At 38.5% G+C, this 19,192-nt stretch overlaps 1 protein-coding gene across 1 annotated transcript in view; it reads left to right on the top strand.

The window, feature by feature from the left end:
• Positions 1 to 19,192, top strand: part of LOC105180719 (uncharacterized) — a 36,066-nt gene that overhangs the window by 1,975 nt on the left and 14,899 nt on the right. The window contains exon 2 of the mRNA XM_019840279.2: positions 4,272 to 4,454. Coding sequence (XP_019695838.1) covers positions 4,272 to 4,454 — 183 coding nt within the window. The remainder of the gene's footprint in view (positions 1 to 4,271; positions 4,455 to 19,192) is intronic.

The following is a 19,192-nucleotide window of genomic DNA, read 5'->3' as shown; positions in this document are numbered from 1 at the left end:
ATGGTTCTTCATGGTTAGCGAAACAGAATTTTCCGTTACAGCAACCGAAGCTCATGTGACAGAAAATTTCCAGTTATCACTACAGAGTATTTTTCTGCGTGCGCGTGTTTCGCTCGTCTCGCTCGTCGTTCGCGAGGATCTCGCGGTAAGTTTTGCGTCGGGCGGTCAATACAGAGAGGCGGGACGTTAAAATTTCTTGACTTCCGCTAATTCGATTCGCCGGCATCGAATTGTGCCCGTCGAGGGCATAATTTCAACATGATAACGATACGAGACGGCGAGTGGCGAGCCGCCTGAATTCGCGGAGGCGTAAAATCACGGCGGCCCTCGTGCGCTAAAAGGAGCGAAGCTAAGGGCACGGGGGATAACGAGCAGCGCGTGAAACTGCATCGTTGCGACGACACAATGGAAATGGATCTGTCACTCTCTTTCGACGCGATCGCGCGCGTCAGTATTTAATGTTCGAGCACGCGTGAGCTAACAGCCGGGCGTGTTTCGCACGCTGCGCGATTGCGGGCCGCTCGCTTGTCGCTCGCAGACGTCGCGCCGTAAAACCGACGACGTGAAATAAATGAATTCCCGAGCTAGCGTGCAAAGCGAGCGGCGAGGGCGCCGTAATTTGTTTCACGCGCGACTGCTGAAAATCGAGACGAAGATCTCCGAGCGCGCTCGGCGGTGCTCGTTAATTGTTTACCGGCTGACGAGTAGTCGAGCGCTCCGGCGGCTACGACGAACACGTCAGGAACGTATCCGCCGGATTAAAAGGGACCGCGATGTGTCTGCTCGTGTTTACCTTCTAATGCGATGAGCAGCAAGTGACGACAAGTTTCCCACGTAGTCCTGATAATATTGGGTCGGTCAATAAGTACGTGCGGTTTTTTACTTATAAATGATCGGTGATTATTTTTATAGAAGGTAATAACTTTAATCAATTATATATTGGTCGTTGTTATCTGCTATCTTTTGCCATCTTTCGGGCAGATTCATAACACAGGTACATAAAAAAGAAAGTGGTCTGTTCTTTTGATCAGATCACTATCACCTCAAAGTATTTTGGCCCGCTGAACCGAATCCGGTGTTGAAATTGCTTCATCATCCTCCAGTTTTTGTAAAACCGCAAAAAATGCCCTAAATTTCCAAAAACCCGTCAAAACTCCATTCCATTAAAGGTCGCCGTTAGACGGAGTTCTTGGACCACGACACTATATCCTTATATATTTAAACCTACTGGAGACAAAGTCGGTATCAGAATTGCTTCATCGCCCTCAAATTCTCCAAAAATAGGAGAAATGCCATAAAAATTGGTTTTTTCCAGATAAAAAAGATGTTTTCAATCTTTTTTTTCTTTTATAATGAACTCTTTTATCTTCAAATGATCTATGCAATAGGTTCCTTTTTCTTTTTACTCTTTCGTTCTAATATCTCTTTTCAACATCTAACCTGTCATCATGTTTTCATCCTACCTTCCTCAATAACGATGCTCCATTTCTTTTATATCCTGGTGAAATAATTCATTCCATTTCCATTTGGAAGTAGCTCGTAGAACACAACACCCTTCCAATTGTTCTTCGCTATAATTTCCAAGGTTTTCAGGGAAGTAATCGAGATGAGAGTGCAGAAAATGCAATTTCAGATTCATCAAACAACCTAACTGTTTGAAATTGTCCAACATTTCCGCGACTAGATTTTCGTAATCCTTACTTTTGTGATTCCCCAAGAAATTTTGAGCAACCTTTTTGAAACTGAGCCATGCTGCTTTCTCAATATCATTTATTTTCGTAATGAATTTTTCATCTCGAAACATTGTACGAATTTGCGGTCCGTCCTTCTTTTAACACCTACACCTTCTTTTAACTAAACATCGCTGATTTTCCGGAATTTTTCTCCTAAGTATTGAAAGCATTCACCTATTTTGTTTAAAGCCTTGACAAATTGTTTCATCAGATCAAGTTTAATGTGGAGGAGGGGAAGCAACATTCGAAGGATCAAGCAGAGGTTCGTTTATGATGTTCTTCGACCCTGGATTAAAGTGTGTTCTCGTTGGTCGTACTTTTCTTTTATAGTGATTTTGCCTATCTCTACTATCCCATAAACATAAAAAGCAGAGATTTTTTGTAAATCCTGATTGTTGTCCCAGGATCATGCTTGAAATTTTAAGATCACCACTTTTTTTTTATTTTATTTTTTTTGTGGTTTTACAAAAACTGGAGGGTGATCAAGCAATTTCAACACCGGATTCGTGTGCAGCGGGCCAAAATACTTTGGGATACTGTGATCTAATCAAGAGAACAGACTTCTTTTTTTGTGTGCTTGTGTAATTCCTTGCTCAAAGAACTTCCTATCTTACTGGGAAAAAAACTGTTCCAAGTGTCGTTTGATAGCTTCCTCACAAACGAAGTGCTTTTCATTCAAGGAATTTTGAAGGGAGTGAAACAGATGGTAATCTGAAGGTGCAATGTCTGGAGAATACGGAGGATGTGGTAAGACGTCCCAGTCTAGCGCCAATAATTTTTGCCGGGTTTGTAGAAATGTGTGCGGCCTAGCGTTGTCACAGTGAAAGACGACGCCTCTACGATTCATCAATTCTGGTCGCTGCTCGTAGATCACTGCATTTAATTTATCCAGCTGACTATAGTACACATCTGAATTGATCGTTCTGTTTTTTGGAAGTAGCTCGTAGAACACAACACCCTTCCAATTCCACCAAATTGAGAGCATGATCTTGCTCGGGTGAAGCCCCGCTTTCGAAGTGGTTTGTGGCGGTTCGCTGCGCTGCCCCGCGATCTTTTTGCGCTTGATGTTATTGTAGACGATCCATTTTTCGTCGCCAGTTACCATACGCTTCAGAAATGAATCGCTTTTCTCACGTTTTCCGAGTGAATCGCTGATGGAAATGCGTTGTATTAAATGAGCTTCAGTTCATGCGGAACCCAAACATCGAGATGGTTAACATAACCAAATTGATGCAGCTGATTTTCCATGTTCGATTTCGATATTTGGAGAACGTTTGCAATCTCCCGCGTCGTATAGTGTAGATTGATGTCGATTATCGCTTTCAATTTGTCACTGTCAATCTTATTTGGTCGGCCTAAGCGTGGTTTGTCTTTGACAGAGAAATCTCCGCAACGGAATCTCGCAAACCACTTTTGGTACACGCGTTCTTTTACGGCACCCTCACCATATAGTGCACAAATCTTTTCATAGGTTTGCGCTGCGTTTTTACCTTTTTTAAAATAACAAAGCATAATGCGGAAAATGCTCGTTCTGGTTATCCATTTTCAGATGACGCAAAACACACAAGATACGCAAGCAGTATTTACGTATATTTTTTAAATGCACGTTAAAATGTCATCTGTCAATGACTATACGCTTCCAAGACTTTCGACTGAAGATAAAGCTTAGTAGAGCACCTTGAAGCCATCTATCGAGAAAAACTGCACGGACTTATTGGCCAACTCAATAATAGCGCGAAAGGCAAATTCTGCCTTTCCCCGAACGCGAATGCATCTCGCGTATTCCATCTTCGGCGACGAGTTCGCCGACATCGAACGCTCGTTGTCGAATTTCGCTTTTTTCGCCAGTCGTCGAATTTTCGGCCACGTCGAGAACGAAGTTACATAAACATTTGCATTTTCGCGCGGCCGTGTGACACGCAGCGCGCTGCGGTCTATTGACCTTTCACTGCTGACCCTTTTACTGCTGAATTAACTTCTTTTGAGAAAATTGTTAAAATATTTGGTAGTCCTACGTTTTTTGGGTCGCTGATTACGAATCTAAAGTCAGATTTGCAAAATTCAAAATGGCGGACTCAATATGGCGATCATGATGTACAAAATTAATGAAAATGAAAACCTATTGAGTATGAAAACCTATTGGAGTATGTTGAACAACTATTCAGTTATCTGAAAAACCCAAATCCCCGATTAGTTCTTCAAAATTATGTGTTTTACAATGCAAAATTGAATCAAGAAAAGGTGGGAAGTATACTTCCCACTAACAGTGAAAGGGTTAAAACGGAACCTTCGCAAATCATGTGTGACATTTGCCACACGTTATTTATCCCGTGAGTGAAATTGCGCTTTTTAGAGTCAGTTTAACGTGCTATTTTCAGACGTAACAGCGTAACAGCGTGCAACACTGCGATAGGAAGCGTCACCTGCGGAATCTCCACGCGCGACTTCGAGATGTAACGCCGACGATTGTTCGGTTTCCCTTCTTCCTTCGGGAGAAGCGGACTTATTAAATGTGCACGTACGATATTCTGTTTTCAGGACGAGCGACGTCGTACCGGCAGATATATCGCCGGTGGAACAGCCCTTGCAGTTACATTGCTCGGGCTGCATCATGTGCTCCAACGCGGCGCATTCACCATAGCCGGGGTGTGTATACCCACCATTATAATGGCTTCTTATATCATCTGGGTCTTGTACTCCGCCCGCAGGGATAGGCGAAAGGTAAACGAGACTTAAATTGTTGCGTATTTCTTTCGGCCATGCTCGATCCACGGATCGGAAAATCGCGACTGCGGGAAACTCTCGCAATAAATGCCAACGCGAGCGATCGGATACAAAAGAGAGCGACGTACATGCAGAAAACTATTCGATTGAAATAGCTTCAAACTCAGTTACGATGACCGAATCGCCCATTCTTTAGGAATCAACTGGAAATTCGGTTGTAACGCAAGAGAAATTTAGAAGGTTTCTGTTGTCTCAGAAATACGAGAGTAGATTGAAAAGTTTCTTACCTAACCAATAAAGAGCAAGATTTCAGTCAAATTTCGATACTTGTCCGATAGATGGTAGTAAAAGAAAGTTTGATGACACAAAGTTTGATGTTCTAGCGATTCATTCGTTTTTGACAGTCTTTCGAAGATATAGTTTGTCAACAATGGAGAAACTGGAATATCGCGCCCTGATAAAATTTCTTCATGTAAAAGGGAAAACTCCTACGGAAATTAAAGTTGAATTAGATTTAGTGTAAGGACGTTGCTCCTTCATTTATGACCGTGTAAACTTGGGTCGCTGAGTTCAAGCGTGACAGAACGAACATTTTCGACGAGGAACACTCTGGGCGACTAAAAACCGCAATAACGGATGAAATGACCGATTATATTCACTTAATCGTGATGGACGATCGTCGATTAACTTTAAAAGAGAGCGGAAGTTGCTGGTATCTCATACGAACGGGCGCACAACATTTTGCACGAGGAATTAGGTATGAGAAAGCTGAGCACGCGTTGGGAGCCGCGTTTGCTCATTGTTAATAAAAAATGACATTGGTTGGACATTTCGTGATCGTGTCTTGAGCGTTTCAAGCGCGATGAAAAGGATTTTTTACGGCGTTTTATTATTGTCGACGAAACTTGAGTCCACTAATACACTCTAGAAACAAAAGAACAGTCAAAGCGATGGACTGCAAAAGACGAACTGACTTCGAAGAAAGCGAAAGCAGTTTCGTCGGCTGGCAAGGTGATGGCCACAGTTTTCTGGAATTTCCATGAGATAATTCTTGTGAACCATTTGGGAAAAGGGAAAACAATCACAGGATAATATTATGCTGGGTTGTTACAACGTTTGGATATGGAAATAAAAAATAAACGTCTGTATTTGGACAATAAAAAAAGAATTCTCTTTTATCAGGACAATGCGCCGGGCGACAAATCAGCAGTTGCAATGACGAAATTATACGAACTGAAGTACGAATTAATTCCACATCCACCGTAATCTACAGATTTAGCCCTGCGCGATTTTTTCCTGTTTCCAAATTTAAAAAATGGCTATCTGGGAAAAAATTTTCGTCGGATGCTCAAGTGATAAGTGCCGTTAATGACTATTTTCCGGGTTTAGACAAAAGTTATTATACTGAGGGAATGAAAAGGTCTATAAAAATGTTGAACCAAGTGTACTGAGTTGAAGGGACTTTGTTGAGAGATAAGATTTCATTTAGTTAAAAAAATGCTTCTCCTTAGTCAGGTCGGAAACTTGTCAATCTACCCTCGTATAATATTCGGTCATTTGAACCGAAGACATTTACCTTTAAAAGCTACCATCAAATATCACTCTAAGCTAATCTTTCTTGTTATGTTTATGGCAAAATATATGCTAGAATTGATTTATTTTATCATAATATTGTCATTACTGATAGTGCGAATGAATAGCTACAAAATTAGTATTGTTAGTGTGGTTACGTTTTTTAATAAGATCAAAAATTCGCATGGAATACAATTTCACCCATGGTAGCTTTTAGGATTAATGTTATTAAGGATATAAGTACCGTTCTTTGTACGGATAAACAAAGCGTCTCTGTATGCGCAAATGGAAAAAAAACGCTTGAGGGTTGAAAATCGCATCATCAGCAGCGTCATTCAACTTTTTCAAACAAAACTTTTCGCCAGCGGTAACTGAGATTTAATTTCTTTTTATATGTACGATATAGTTTTCTTTTTTTGCGAGAGTAGCCGAGTACTTTGCCGCGGTAGCTACATCTTCCAGACGGAAATTTTTGCTTTTTCGATCGAAAGCAGTTGTCGATGTGAATGGTTCTTCACGGTTCGCGGAACAGAATGTTCCGTTATTGCAACCGAAGCTCATGTAATGGAAAATTTCGAGTTGTCAGTGCAGAATATTTTTCCGCGTGATATTTAAGATCAATAGTGCGATATTACTCGACGATTGTCAGCGCGCTCAGATTATCCACAGCTGATCATCCACGCGAATCTTTTCCTGAGTTTCGCCGGCTCATCAGCGTGACCTTTCACCTTCGCACAGCGCCTGTCCGCGGTTCTCCGGCGGAAATTAGAAAACGCGTGACATTCGCCAGAAAAAGTCGTAGGAATCATTTCGAGAAATAATGAGATTCCCCGATCAGTCATCGGCGGTTTTAATATCGGGGCCGTGATAATATCCAGAGAGAGTTCCAGACAGACGTTGCTGCGCGAGTGAGAAATGAGAGAATTCGCGGGATTTGCTCGTTGTAATATCAATGCCTTCGAGACGACTCCATCATCTATCTCGGCAGGGCTTTTGACATTCAAAAACACGTGAAACGGAAGGAAAAGTCACGTATTATCATTTGTTAACTTTCCATTTTTAATCTCTGCATACGTATGTTGCGACCTACATGCACTTTCTCGCGTACTCGTTAAGTCGCTTTGATACATTTCTCATTTGAAAACTTTATTTATGTGCTTCAACCCTCCTCATTCCTTCTTTATCTCTTTCTCTCTCTCTCTCTCTCTCTCTTTCTCTCTCTCTCGCTCACTTTCCCCTTCGCATGTCCTTTTATAAAATGTAATTAATTTAACGAGAGTGAATATAAAATAGTCACGTCGAGCGCGCGGCCCAATTTGTCACTTGGTGTTCGCGAAGCTACGTGTATCGTGCAACGGTACATATTTCCTTGTAACCAGACTAACCGTTGAAAGCTTATTTTTAAGGAATCACTTTTTAACGAATTACGCATAGCCTGACGATCGTTTGCATGCATACACTGAATAAGACTTGTGTTGTCATGACAAATGAACGTTTGCCGTTTGATAATTGTACGGGGAACAAATCAAACAGTTACCGCGACAAAACATTTTTCGTTATTTGTAATTTCAACAAATATACATCGTTGAAAATGCGAATCATACATGTTTGTTGAATGTACAGCTTCTAATAAAAAGAATAGCAACGTCGTAATAGCGTAATACATACGTGTACGTGACTCTTCCGTGGTCCGTATTCCGAACTCTCATATATATAGGGTGTCCCATTTTAAATGAGACAGGAAAAAATCTTGAAAAATATAAAAAATATTAAAAAACGTTTCAGACAAAAATTTCTACAATTAACTGGTAGAAAAATATGCTATAATAAAAAATTGGGATTTCCGTTTAAGAAAAGTAATGAAGCAGTGAATATCTCAAAAGTAGCGCCAACTGTAAACAAAATAATATAGTTGTTTTATGTCCCCCTTGAAACTATACAACTTTTGTCTGAAACGTTTCTTAGTATCTTTCATATGTTTTGAGATTTTTGCCTGGTTCATTTAAAATAGAACATCCTGTAGATAAAAACATTTCTTAAAGTGATAAAATTTCTTAAGCAACTACGAACCACTTTCACAGATTTTTTTGTTGATAAAAATACGTTTACAGTACGAGTCTTTGTATACAGAGTAATTTCGAAAATCTCGGGTAAAATCTTGAAAAATATAGAAAATACTGAGAAACGTTTCAGACAAAAATTGTCCAATTTAATTGGTGAAAAAAGATGATCTAACAAAAAATTGGGGTTCCCATTTAAGGAAAGCAATGATCAGTGAATATCTCGAAAGTGGCGTCATCTGTAAACAAAATAATATAGTTGTTTCATACCTTCCTTGAAACCATACAACTTTTGTCTGAAACGTTTTCTAGTATCTTTCATATTTTTCGAGATTTTTGCCTAGTTCATTTAAAATGGAACACCCTGTAAAAATACCTCTTAAAGTGATTAAAAAATTTTTTAAACAACTACGAACTACTTTTCCAGACATTTTTGTTGACAAAAATAAGTTTACGAGTTTTTGTATGTGTATTCCCCTTAATCTTACTTAACCTTATCTAATAGTTTATTAATTTTATACAATGTGTCGTGCTAAAAATAAAGATTAATGTAATAATGTGTTGCTCTATTTCTTTCCCCGAATTCCTGCAAAACTCGCACATGGAATTATTACTTTGTCAACCCTCCTCTACCAATGTTTGATTAAGTGTAATGGAGCTGTATTTGAAATATTTGGTAATTATAATACGCGCTAATGTAGCATTGCATGTGTGCTTTCATAATGTATTTTACATACTTCGCTATGTATTATACGTTAATGAGGAAGAGTCAATATAACTAATTTGCTTATACATAATTTCTAATCTTATTCCATATTGCCAACAAATAATAAATTTATGATATCAACATAGCAATACTATTTGCTCCCATTATGAAATTGTCAGTTAAAGCAACAAATCATAAGTAACAAATCATTCGTTCCTACAACGGAGTCATTTGTCTCGTATTAACAAACTATTTGTTGTAGTTACCGATATTTTGTTAACCCGACAAAACATTTTTTCTCAGTACACGCATACCGGCCGCGCGGAAATCATTTCATCGAAACACCCGATAGGCAATAAGCTCTCGTAACGAGCGACGTTTCGAGACATGGGATGGATAATCGGCAGTATCCTCGTTCCGCGTGAACTAATCGTTATCGTTGCGTACGCGGAAGACAGGTTTGGTTGAAAAACCTCCGTGCGTCGTGAATGGCTGAGTGTGCGAGCATTACCGGCGAGAAGGGCTGCGAAATGAAATATTCAGCCGCGCAATACTCAGTTCCGTTTTATTTATCCATTCATTCTATATTTATTTAGTCGCTCCCCATCACGGTGCGAGCGATTATTTATAAAAATAATCGAAACGAAACATTTGTATTTGTATCTTTTCAAGATACGTGCTGTTTATTTTTGCCACTTCGGGCGATCGTTCGCCGAAAATAAAACAATAAAGCGACACGTGAAATTTCAGAAAGGCACACATCTGCTTCTCTCTCGTGCGTATTTCCACTTTGATTTGGTCTTTAATTGAACGCAACTGCGAGCGGCATGTTGCGCCAATATATGCGTAGCATTCTCCCCCGGGACGATTATGAACAATTAATTGTCATATTCTGCGATCGACGCGCACGGCTCGAGACCTCTTTTTCTCTGTATCCATTAAGAGGTTTTTATTGTTTCAGAAATATATTTGGTCACCTAAACCGAACATTAATGTCCTTAAGAGTATAAGTTTCGTTTTTCACACGGATAAACAGAGCATTCCCGTATACGTAAGTAGAGAGGGAAAAGGCTTGCGCGGCTGGGTGGAAAATCGTGTCACCGGCAGCGTTAATTCAACTTCTTCAAACGAATTTTTCCGCTTGCAGTAACTGAGATTTCGTTTCTCTTGACATATTAGATAAAATGCTAATTGCTGGACATGCCCCTATATCCGGATGTATATAGGGTGAGGACATAAAACTAGGCCATCTGAATATATGCAAGGTAGAAAATATATTGAATACAGAAGTTGTAGGGTTTTAAGTGATACCGTATGATCGATTAAGTGATCATATAGCATACTAGTATGATCTTGAATGGCGTTATCAAGATTACGGGAAAATCATCTTGAATTTTTTAAATGGAAACTCCCATTTTTTATTGTATCTCTTTCTACCAATTAATTTAAACAACTTTTGTTTGAAACGCTTTCTTTATTTGCCTAATATTTCTTGAGATATTGAAAAAGGAAAACTTCTTCGATGTTTTGGCTTACGATATCTCGGTAATTGCTATTATGATGTTCTTAACATTTTCTTAAGAAGTTTGAGATATTTATTAAAACATTTTTTACTTTGTAGATTTTATTTTATGAACATTACGATATTCAATTCGAAAATGACGATGAGGAATAATTATAAGAATTAATTTAGTTAATAAAAGAATTATTTGTAGCTAAATTTTATGAATTTTATGAATTTAGCTAACAGTATAATAACTTCATCAGGACCTAGTAATGATCCACATGTTTAGTTACATGTGCAACTTGCTTTAATGACACATGTGCGAGTACTAATAAGTAAACTGAGAATTAACTGATGTTGAGATTAATTTCGTAAGTACTTTCATAAATAAGAACATATAATAGTGAATGTCAACATTAATTTAAAAAGTAGGTAGGTAGAGATATTCTAGTGCTTTAAAAGTATGTATTTTGATCACATCTATCATAACCTTTATAATAATTATCATATACAATATTTCAGGCTACACATCTACCTCTTTTAAAATGAAGGAAAGTGATTTTTAGCAAAATTTCCGAAAATGTTTATGACTAAAGCTAGTGTTACACGGTGCTTGTTTTTGTGCTAGATCTAATAAAATCTGATAACATATTAGAGATATACTAATTAGAACTTAGCATTTCTAGTATGTAATTAGATTTCAGTAAATTCAACACGAAAACTAGCACTATATGTCTCTGGCTTAAATTGGGTACACTCTACATAATGGTGATACTTTCAATTTCCGCTACTGACTGAAAATTAGCTATGAAGATATAAGAAGATATTAAGATTTTCTTAAAAATAATCATCAAGGAAAAGAAAAAAAGAAGCAAAACAGAAAAAATTATCAGAAGAAAAAAAGATTTAATAAAAAAATAAAAGGCGCAAAAAAATTAAGAATCTTAATTAAACAGTCCATAATTTAAAATAAATATATAATTGTTATCCTATACAAGACATATAGTTTGTAAAATGTTTCTAAATAAAATAATGATTAACACGGGACGATATTTCAAATAGTTGATAAAAAGAAAACTCAATATGAAGACTTTATTTGCATAATAATTATGTCCGGATATTGAATTGGCAAAGTTTAACAATCAGGACAATTATTCGAATATTGGTACATTCGTGCTCTTTAAAATTTTAATTATTTTTGAACTAATTATGAAACTTTTTATATCTCTCATTTCTTGATAATAAATTTTGATATTCCTGCTTCCAATTAATCATCATATATTTTTATCATATATATATATATATCATATATATTTATATCATTAAATTTCATGCGTCTTTATAAAATTAAACAATCGTAATATTGCGCCGTTGAATGCTAAAATGCTACTGAGACATTCACCTTACGATATAGTTCCACGCTTTCTGTAGCTCTGAATACTCTGCGCGGTAACTGTATTTCCGAAACGGAAAATTTCAGTTCCTTCAGTCGAAAGCAGTTGTTAATGCGAATGGTTCTTCACAGTTTGCGAAATATGAATTTTCTGCTGCTGCAATCGAAATTCATATGACAGAAAATCTCTATTCACTGCAGAATATTTTTCTTCGTGCGCGTGTTTTACCTCTCGTTGTCTCGAGCCGCAAAATCTCGTGACTTATATGCAACGTAAGAAGATGATCTTTTACGAAGAAGCGAATGTGACGTGATGAGCAGTCGCGACGTCAATCTCATCGCGGTGTTAATCCCTGCCGGTGGACGCGAGTCGTATACGGAAATGAAACGAACGTTCGTTCGGCGATCTATTTAACATTTCGCGCGCTCTTTCATCTAGTTCGGTGTCACGTCACGAGTACGGCGATAGGCGCATAATGACGCGACCAATTAAATTGGCGCGGTATCAGTCCGTCTCGAGATCGAATTACAGCGCGCCGCTCCGTATTCGATCGGCTGCCCGTCGATACGCCGCGCAACACGAAACTGCAGTTCGTTGCAATTAGCCGCGATGCGAGTGAAACTGCGAGACAGCCCGCGGTATATCGGTATCCCGCACGGAATGATAATTCGCTTTCTCTTTGTTGGGAGAAATATCGCGCTTCCGCACACGTCGGCGAGAATTAGCTTCGACTCGGAGAAACACGCAACTCTCCCGAAATTTAATCCGGCGAGATTTCGTACGAAACGAAAGTGCAACGACAGCCGAGTTACTCGAGTTCGAGTTAAGAGACTTCTCGCTCATACGGGAATAATATTCTCCTGTATTCTGAGTCGCCGAGCGAATATTTTCAATTGAAATTCAAGAGCGAACGCGACATGCAACGCTCCGCCGTTAGGCGAGCAGATTCAGCCGTGTGGATCGAGAAACTACGTTCTCCACGGTTTGAGTTCAACATTCATTCTTGACATTCTGAAAGCACCGGTGTTCTCATTGTCGTCTCTCGAGGGAATTTTCATCCGTCCTGAGTGAGCGAAATTCCGCCCTGAGAAATTCCGCCCTGAGGAATATTTTGCGGGATAAACTTACGATTGTAAGATGCACTTGAAGCGAGACAACGAGTGAGCTCGAAATAATTACTCGTACATGAGCGAGAAAAACAAGTGCCACAACTCGTAATGACTCATATATGAACATCATGAATGGCTTTGCCAATTTTCAACGTATCTGCATCAAGCTTGATACACCCATGTCTTTTGGGTCATTGACTATGAATCCAGAATCAAATTTGAGAAATTCATAATGGCGAATTCGATATAAAGGCGCTTAAATATTATATTTTGTCAGTTTTTGAAGAATATTTTTTAAGACTGATATCCACATCTAATTTTGTATGAAATCTTTATTTTTCGGATCGCAGATGCAAAACCTGAAGTTGAAATTTCAAAATTTAAGATAGCAAATCCAATATGGCGACTCCAAGTAATTAATTTTACTATTTCATTATGGAGAGGTTCATATTCGATATATTTATATTTTTTGGGTTGCTGATGATGAATCTAGTTCAAATTGCAAAATCTAAAATGCTGGATCCAATATAGTGGCGCTTAAATACTTAATTTTGTCAGTTTCTGAGGAATATTTATTGAAATCGATATCCCCATTTGATTTTGTGTGAAATCTTTTTTGTAGAAAGTTTTTCGAATCGTTAGTGACAAACCCGGAGTCGAAATTTCAAAATTCAAAATGGCAAATCTAATATAGTGGCTGCTAATGACCAATTTTATTATACCGTTATGGGGAAGATCATATTCGATATATTTGTTTTTTAGATTGCTGATGATGAATTCGGTCAAAATTCCAAAATCTAAAAAATAATGAACCCAGGCGGCTTCTAGTGGCTAACACTATTAGGGATACTCTTGCCTTCTTTATTAGTGGGTGAAATATGTTGAAGGAAAATACTTCTTTGCCGAATAGCCCCAGTGGCAATTTCGAGTTTATGACAGTTACCTGTGACTAAAAAAACATATCAAATTTTATATGTATCTATAATGGAATATCAAAGTTGGTCACTTGGAACCGCCATATTGGACTTGTCATAATTTGAATTTTGAAATTTTGATCTTAGATTCGTTACTAGCGACGCAAAAAAACCTTTAAAGATAAGTTTCCATGTAAAATAAAAAATTATGCAATACCAGAATGGAATATCACAATTAGTCCCTCGAAGCCACCATATTGGAATTGCCATTTTGAAATTTGAAATTTGACCCGGAATTCGTCATCAGCAATCCAAAAAAAACTCTTATAAATTAGCTTCCATGTAAAGTACGAAATTATTCGCTTTCCTCAGTTTTGGCATAAAACATTGATTTCGGGTCAGTGAACCGGACCGAATATCGTTCTTGCGTCGCTTCGCCTGCCTGATTCGCGCTATCATCATCGTGGAGGACGACTAGTCACGAATGACCAGTCGTCGCGTTATATTGGCTGATCTTAGAACTGTGAGGGACGCCACAGCATTCGAATTCAGAGTCGGTACGCGTTCAGGCTTGCCGTTGTGCATGTATTATGCAGGCCTTGCCAATAGCGCGCGGTAAATGTTGCATTGTATCTATTTTGATACGTACGTACACATACGTGCATAATTAGCATGTCTCACGGTGCTCATGACAAGCGTTTATACATATATGTATGCACATGTATACACTCATATATACGGTAAACGTATGTTTCGTAAACCGCCCGTTTACTTCCTACGTAACGCGGCCCGCGCTCATGAATTTCTGACGTCAGTCGCAGCTGCTAGCAGGCAAGTGGACGCGTATGCGCGAAACATTTGCTTCTCGTGTGACGCGAAATAAAATGCCGAAAGTCATTCTGAAGCTGCGCTGTGAATCCCCGCGAGGATGATCGACGACGAGAGCGAGAGCGAGAGTGAGAGCGAGAGCGCGCTGGAGCGAGCCGCGCGATAATAAATCGTCGGCGCTTCTGGAAACGGAAGTCGCCGGAGAACTCTTTCGTCGATTGACTTCGTCACAGTATAAGAAAGAACAGTAGGTTCACTCAGCACGAAATAGTACGAACGGTCGTTTGTCGCACATGACCGAACTGCACAACCAACAATATGGTGCACAATAGTTGTCCAAATGTATAAATGTAAGCAACGATTAACCATATGACCGAATTTTTAATATAATATTGTTGTTTTATTAAAATCAGTAAAATGTATGAAAGAGGTGGGTATAAATGTTGTATAATAAACTGCGAAAGTGCAAATTTAAATTTGCAAAGTGTTAAATTTTGTCTTAATCAAAATGTGTCCCCTTCGAAACAATACAATATAAAAAAAAAGGCGGACCTCAATATCATTTAGTTTTCGAGAATTTTTACCTGTTACGTTTGAAATTTATCACCCTGTATATAAATATACATCTTTCTATATTATAATTAGTAATATGCTATATATTATTAATTATAATATTATTAACATATTATATCAATAATAGTTCATGTTTTTATATTATTTTATAACGTATATTATAGATTTGACAGTAAATATTGAAAAACAGCAATAAATCTGTTTTAGCTACTATTCATTGTCATTCAAATTATAACCCGCGTACAACCAATAACATGGCGGTCTTGTAGCACTTGAGATCAAAAGCACCGCCATCGAATGAACCTACTGTTCTTTCTTATACTGTGACTTCCTCGTGATCTCGCCGCTGCATTTTCACACGCGTGATCACGATCGAACAGTAATGTCGACAGAAACGATCCATACGCCGAATCGCGCGGGAGTCTTCGATGCTGCACGTAGCTAGTTGCGTAGCAGCGCATCCGGCTGTTAAATAGAGCCAGAACTACGGCTAAATCAAACGGATTGATGCAATTACATCGTGAGTTCCGTCTGTTTACGCGATCTTGTTTATCGTTAATTCGCCGAGCGCGGTGAGCGTGCGGCGTATTGACGCGTCCCGCGCCATTTTTCTCTTCGACCGCATTGTTCCGTTCCCTCTCTCCCTTGGCTCGTGCTGTAACCCAGGGGAAAAGTCCGAAACGACTGTGTAGAGTGTCGCTGGAAATAGACGAATTCCATTAGATTCTTCCAGCAATTGTGTGTCTTCAGCTGCCGGGCTAACACGCGTCTAAGCGCGAGTATGATGCGAATAAACACCCGCATTGACATTTACGGGCCGATCAATATCGAACGTTATCGGCAAATTCAGCGTGCCGATTGACGTATCAATTTTTAGTACACCAATCAGGCCAAAGCGAAAGAAACTAACATTGCATTATGTATAGCGAACGCGGGTATTTCCGCGGCTCGCGAAACATATGATGTTATCCCGGACTGCGAGGTCAAAAGATCGTCGTGTATGTTGGATCATCGTACTCGCGTCGACGCGAGTGAAATCCGCCGGGTAGTATCAGGTTGGCAACAAAGTCATGTCGCTTTTTCACAGATAAATGGCTTTCAGTCAGCTTTTGTTAGCCTTCGTGGCTGTTCGATGCAGTTACTACGAATCTACGCAATATTTTTTATTGTTCGGACGACGTACGCGTTGTCCCTGTTTTTTTATACATATCTCATTATTATTTCTTTCATTTTGACATTCTTAAACTAGAGAATGGCGTATGGGGATACCCACTTCCCACAGAGCCAGCTATGGAAAGAAAGAAAGAAAGAACGAAAGAAAGAAAGAAAGAAAGAAAGAAAGAAAGAAAGAAAGAAAGATAGACGGCTTTACCTGTCAATAAACGCAAGTAACTTCATTCCAAATCCTATAACTTCTATATCATTTGACAGTTGATATTTCAATTATTTCAAGCTTCTTTAAAAAAAAAGTGCATTATTCGATAAAGAATTATTTGGCATTGAGTTAAAAATGGAAAATCAAAACGAGTATTTTCGTCACATTTTACATATTTACTTCCAAAAGCAAAGAACGCGACATAAGTCCATCAAATCAAGTTATGTGCAATGTATGGTGAGGAGTCTTTAACAGAACGCCAGTATCAGTGTTGGTTTACTCGTTTTCATTCAGGAGATTTTTCTGTGAAAACTGCACATCACAGTAAGGTCGGTCATTTGAGGTTAATGACGACAAAATAAAAACATTACTTGAATCCAATTGTTATGTTATACGACATGAGAGATCGCTGAGAAGCTAAACGTATTATATACAAACATTAAAAACAATTTAAAACAACTTGGATATGTCAATAAATTCAATATTTAGGTCTATTAAGCTGGCACAGCGATTTCAGCACAATCGCATGGGATAGAAATTAGCATAGAAATTTAGTGCTTTTCTGTTGCTAATTTGTTGTTCTATTCTCGATTTTGTTGCTCCAGCCATTTCGAAGAAAACAATGGCTGTGCTAGCCTAACATTAAAGTTAGCACAGCCATTTGAAGAAAAAAATAAAAAACGAAAAACGAACATATAGTTTTAACCTACGATTTTGTTGTTAATCATTTTCGATACTTTTTCTTTGTACAGTCATTCTTTTTCCAAACTTGGTTTTATTGCCTTCATTTTGGTACGGGCTATAATGGTAACCGTATATTTTTAAAATCTTTCTAATTTTTTGGCTTCAGAGTAGTGAGAGGCCCGGAATTATGTCGACAGCAAACGGACTGAATTTTTATCTATAATTATAAATTGGTTCGGTTCTTGTGATTCAATAAAATTTATTTTATACTTTGAACATTAATGAATAAATTGTAAAAATTTCAAGTCCATTGATCTAACCGTTTCTGTTAAAAAAATTCTTAAAAATGTCTTTGAAAATAACCTTCCACATATACAGTGTGTAAAGTAAGAGCGTGCACCGCATAAATGGCAGTTGGCTTCAAATATCGTCCTAGTTTTTTTGTGAGCCGATAGATGAAATCTTTGTCGTGAATGCTTTGTCACAAAAGATTCAGTTGGCGTCGAACTCTAACCTGAGAAACACGTTAACCGTCATGAGTGCTGCATACGCATCGCGCTACGAGGCTGTATTCCTTTGTTCCCACCCCAAAGGATCAAAAATGTCATATGCAATGGCTGCTAAATATATGGGAAAGTCAAAATCGTTCGTCGCTAAGTGGATTCAGCAATATAAGAAGATCAAAAGTGTCGATGACTTGCCAGAACGTGGCTCGATAAGCAAAGAGACGCCGAATATGGAAAAAAAATTGTGAATTTGTTTAAGCGGAACCCGACCTTAACATTGCGACAAGGAGCAGCAAAATTAAAACAGAAGGGTATAGAAGTATCACATACAATTATACGAACCCATTTCCTTGCGCATAACCTCAAACATCGAAGCACAATGAAGAAACCACTGTTAGGCGAGAAACATGTGACGAAAAGACTCGGTTGGGCAAAGGAGAATTTGGATCGAGATTGGAGCAACGTAATCTTTACGGACGAAGCATCTGTTTGGGGATATACTGCCATCCGACGTTCCTGGTCAATCTTGACCAATAGATTAATACAACGGACTGTTAAACACCCTGCAAAAGTTCATCTTTGGGGCTGCTTTTCGAAACAGGGTTTTGGAGTATTACATCTGTTTACATACAATTTAAATGCTCCGAAAATGCTTAAAATTTATGAGAAGTATTTGCTGCCGACTGCTGAACGATGCTTCATAAAAAAAAACGAGGACTGGATCTTACAGGAAGACAACGACCCAAAACATCGGAACAAGCTTTGCACCGAGTGGAAGAGCAGTCTGGCATCGTCACACTTGATTGGCCATCGCAGTCGCCACATGCAAATCCCATTAAAAATGTGTGGGCATATCTCAAGCACGAGCTTCGAGGAAAAAGAGTGTGCATTTTGGAGCAGCTGACACGACAAAATTCGTCTCACATTGAGGTCTTTACCGAACGAATACGCAGTCAATTTAGTGGAAAGTATGTCTCGGAGATGCCAGGCAATTACCAAAGCCGGTGATGACTGGACTCATTATTAATGGTATAGCATTTGTCTTCTCAAGGAGCACAACATATCCATGTACTTAAAAATCATTAAAAATATATTTTTCTACACATTAACCCGTACACGCTCTTACTTTGCAGACTATATTTCTTTATCTTGTTATAAAAAAGGTTTAATATTATGTTTCATTTAACAAATAATTTAGTAAATAATAAAATATATATCTATGACGTACCTCATATATCCATCCTTTAATTCTTCCATATGTATGGTTTTTGTAGTCTACACAGAAAATTATGAACATGTATGTGCGCACGTTCATGTGTACACACATCACGCACGGGAGAAAAAATACAAACTATTTTGAAAGCTGCGAATGTTAATGTTGAATCTTACTGGCCAAGGCTGTTGCCAAAGTTTTGGATGGAACCGATGTTAAAGAACTAATTACCGATATTTGATCTGGTGTTCGTGCCGCGCCTGCAGGAGCTGAGCCTCCAGCTGCAGTAGCACCTGC

Source organism: Harpegnathos saltator, unplaced genomic scaffold (genome assembly GCF_003227715.2).
Source record: "Harpegnathos saltator strain DR-91 unplaced genomic scaffold, Hsal_v8.6 scaffold507, whole genome shotgun sequence".
In the NCBI taxonomy this organism is placed as follows: domain Eukaryota; kingdom Metazoa; phylum Arthropoda; class Insecta; order Hymenoptera; family Formicidae; genus Harpegnathos; species Harpegnathos saltator.
Note: the sequence above shows the minus strand (reverse complement) of the source record. Positions and strands in the feature narration are given on the sequence as shown.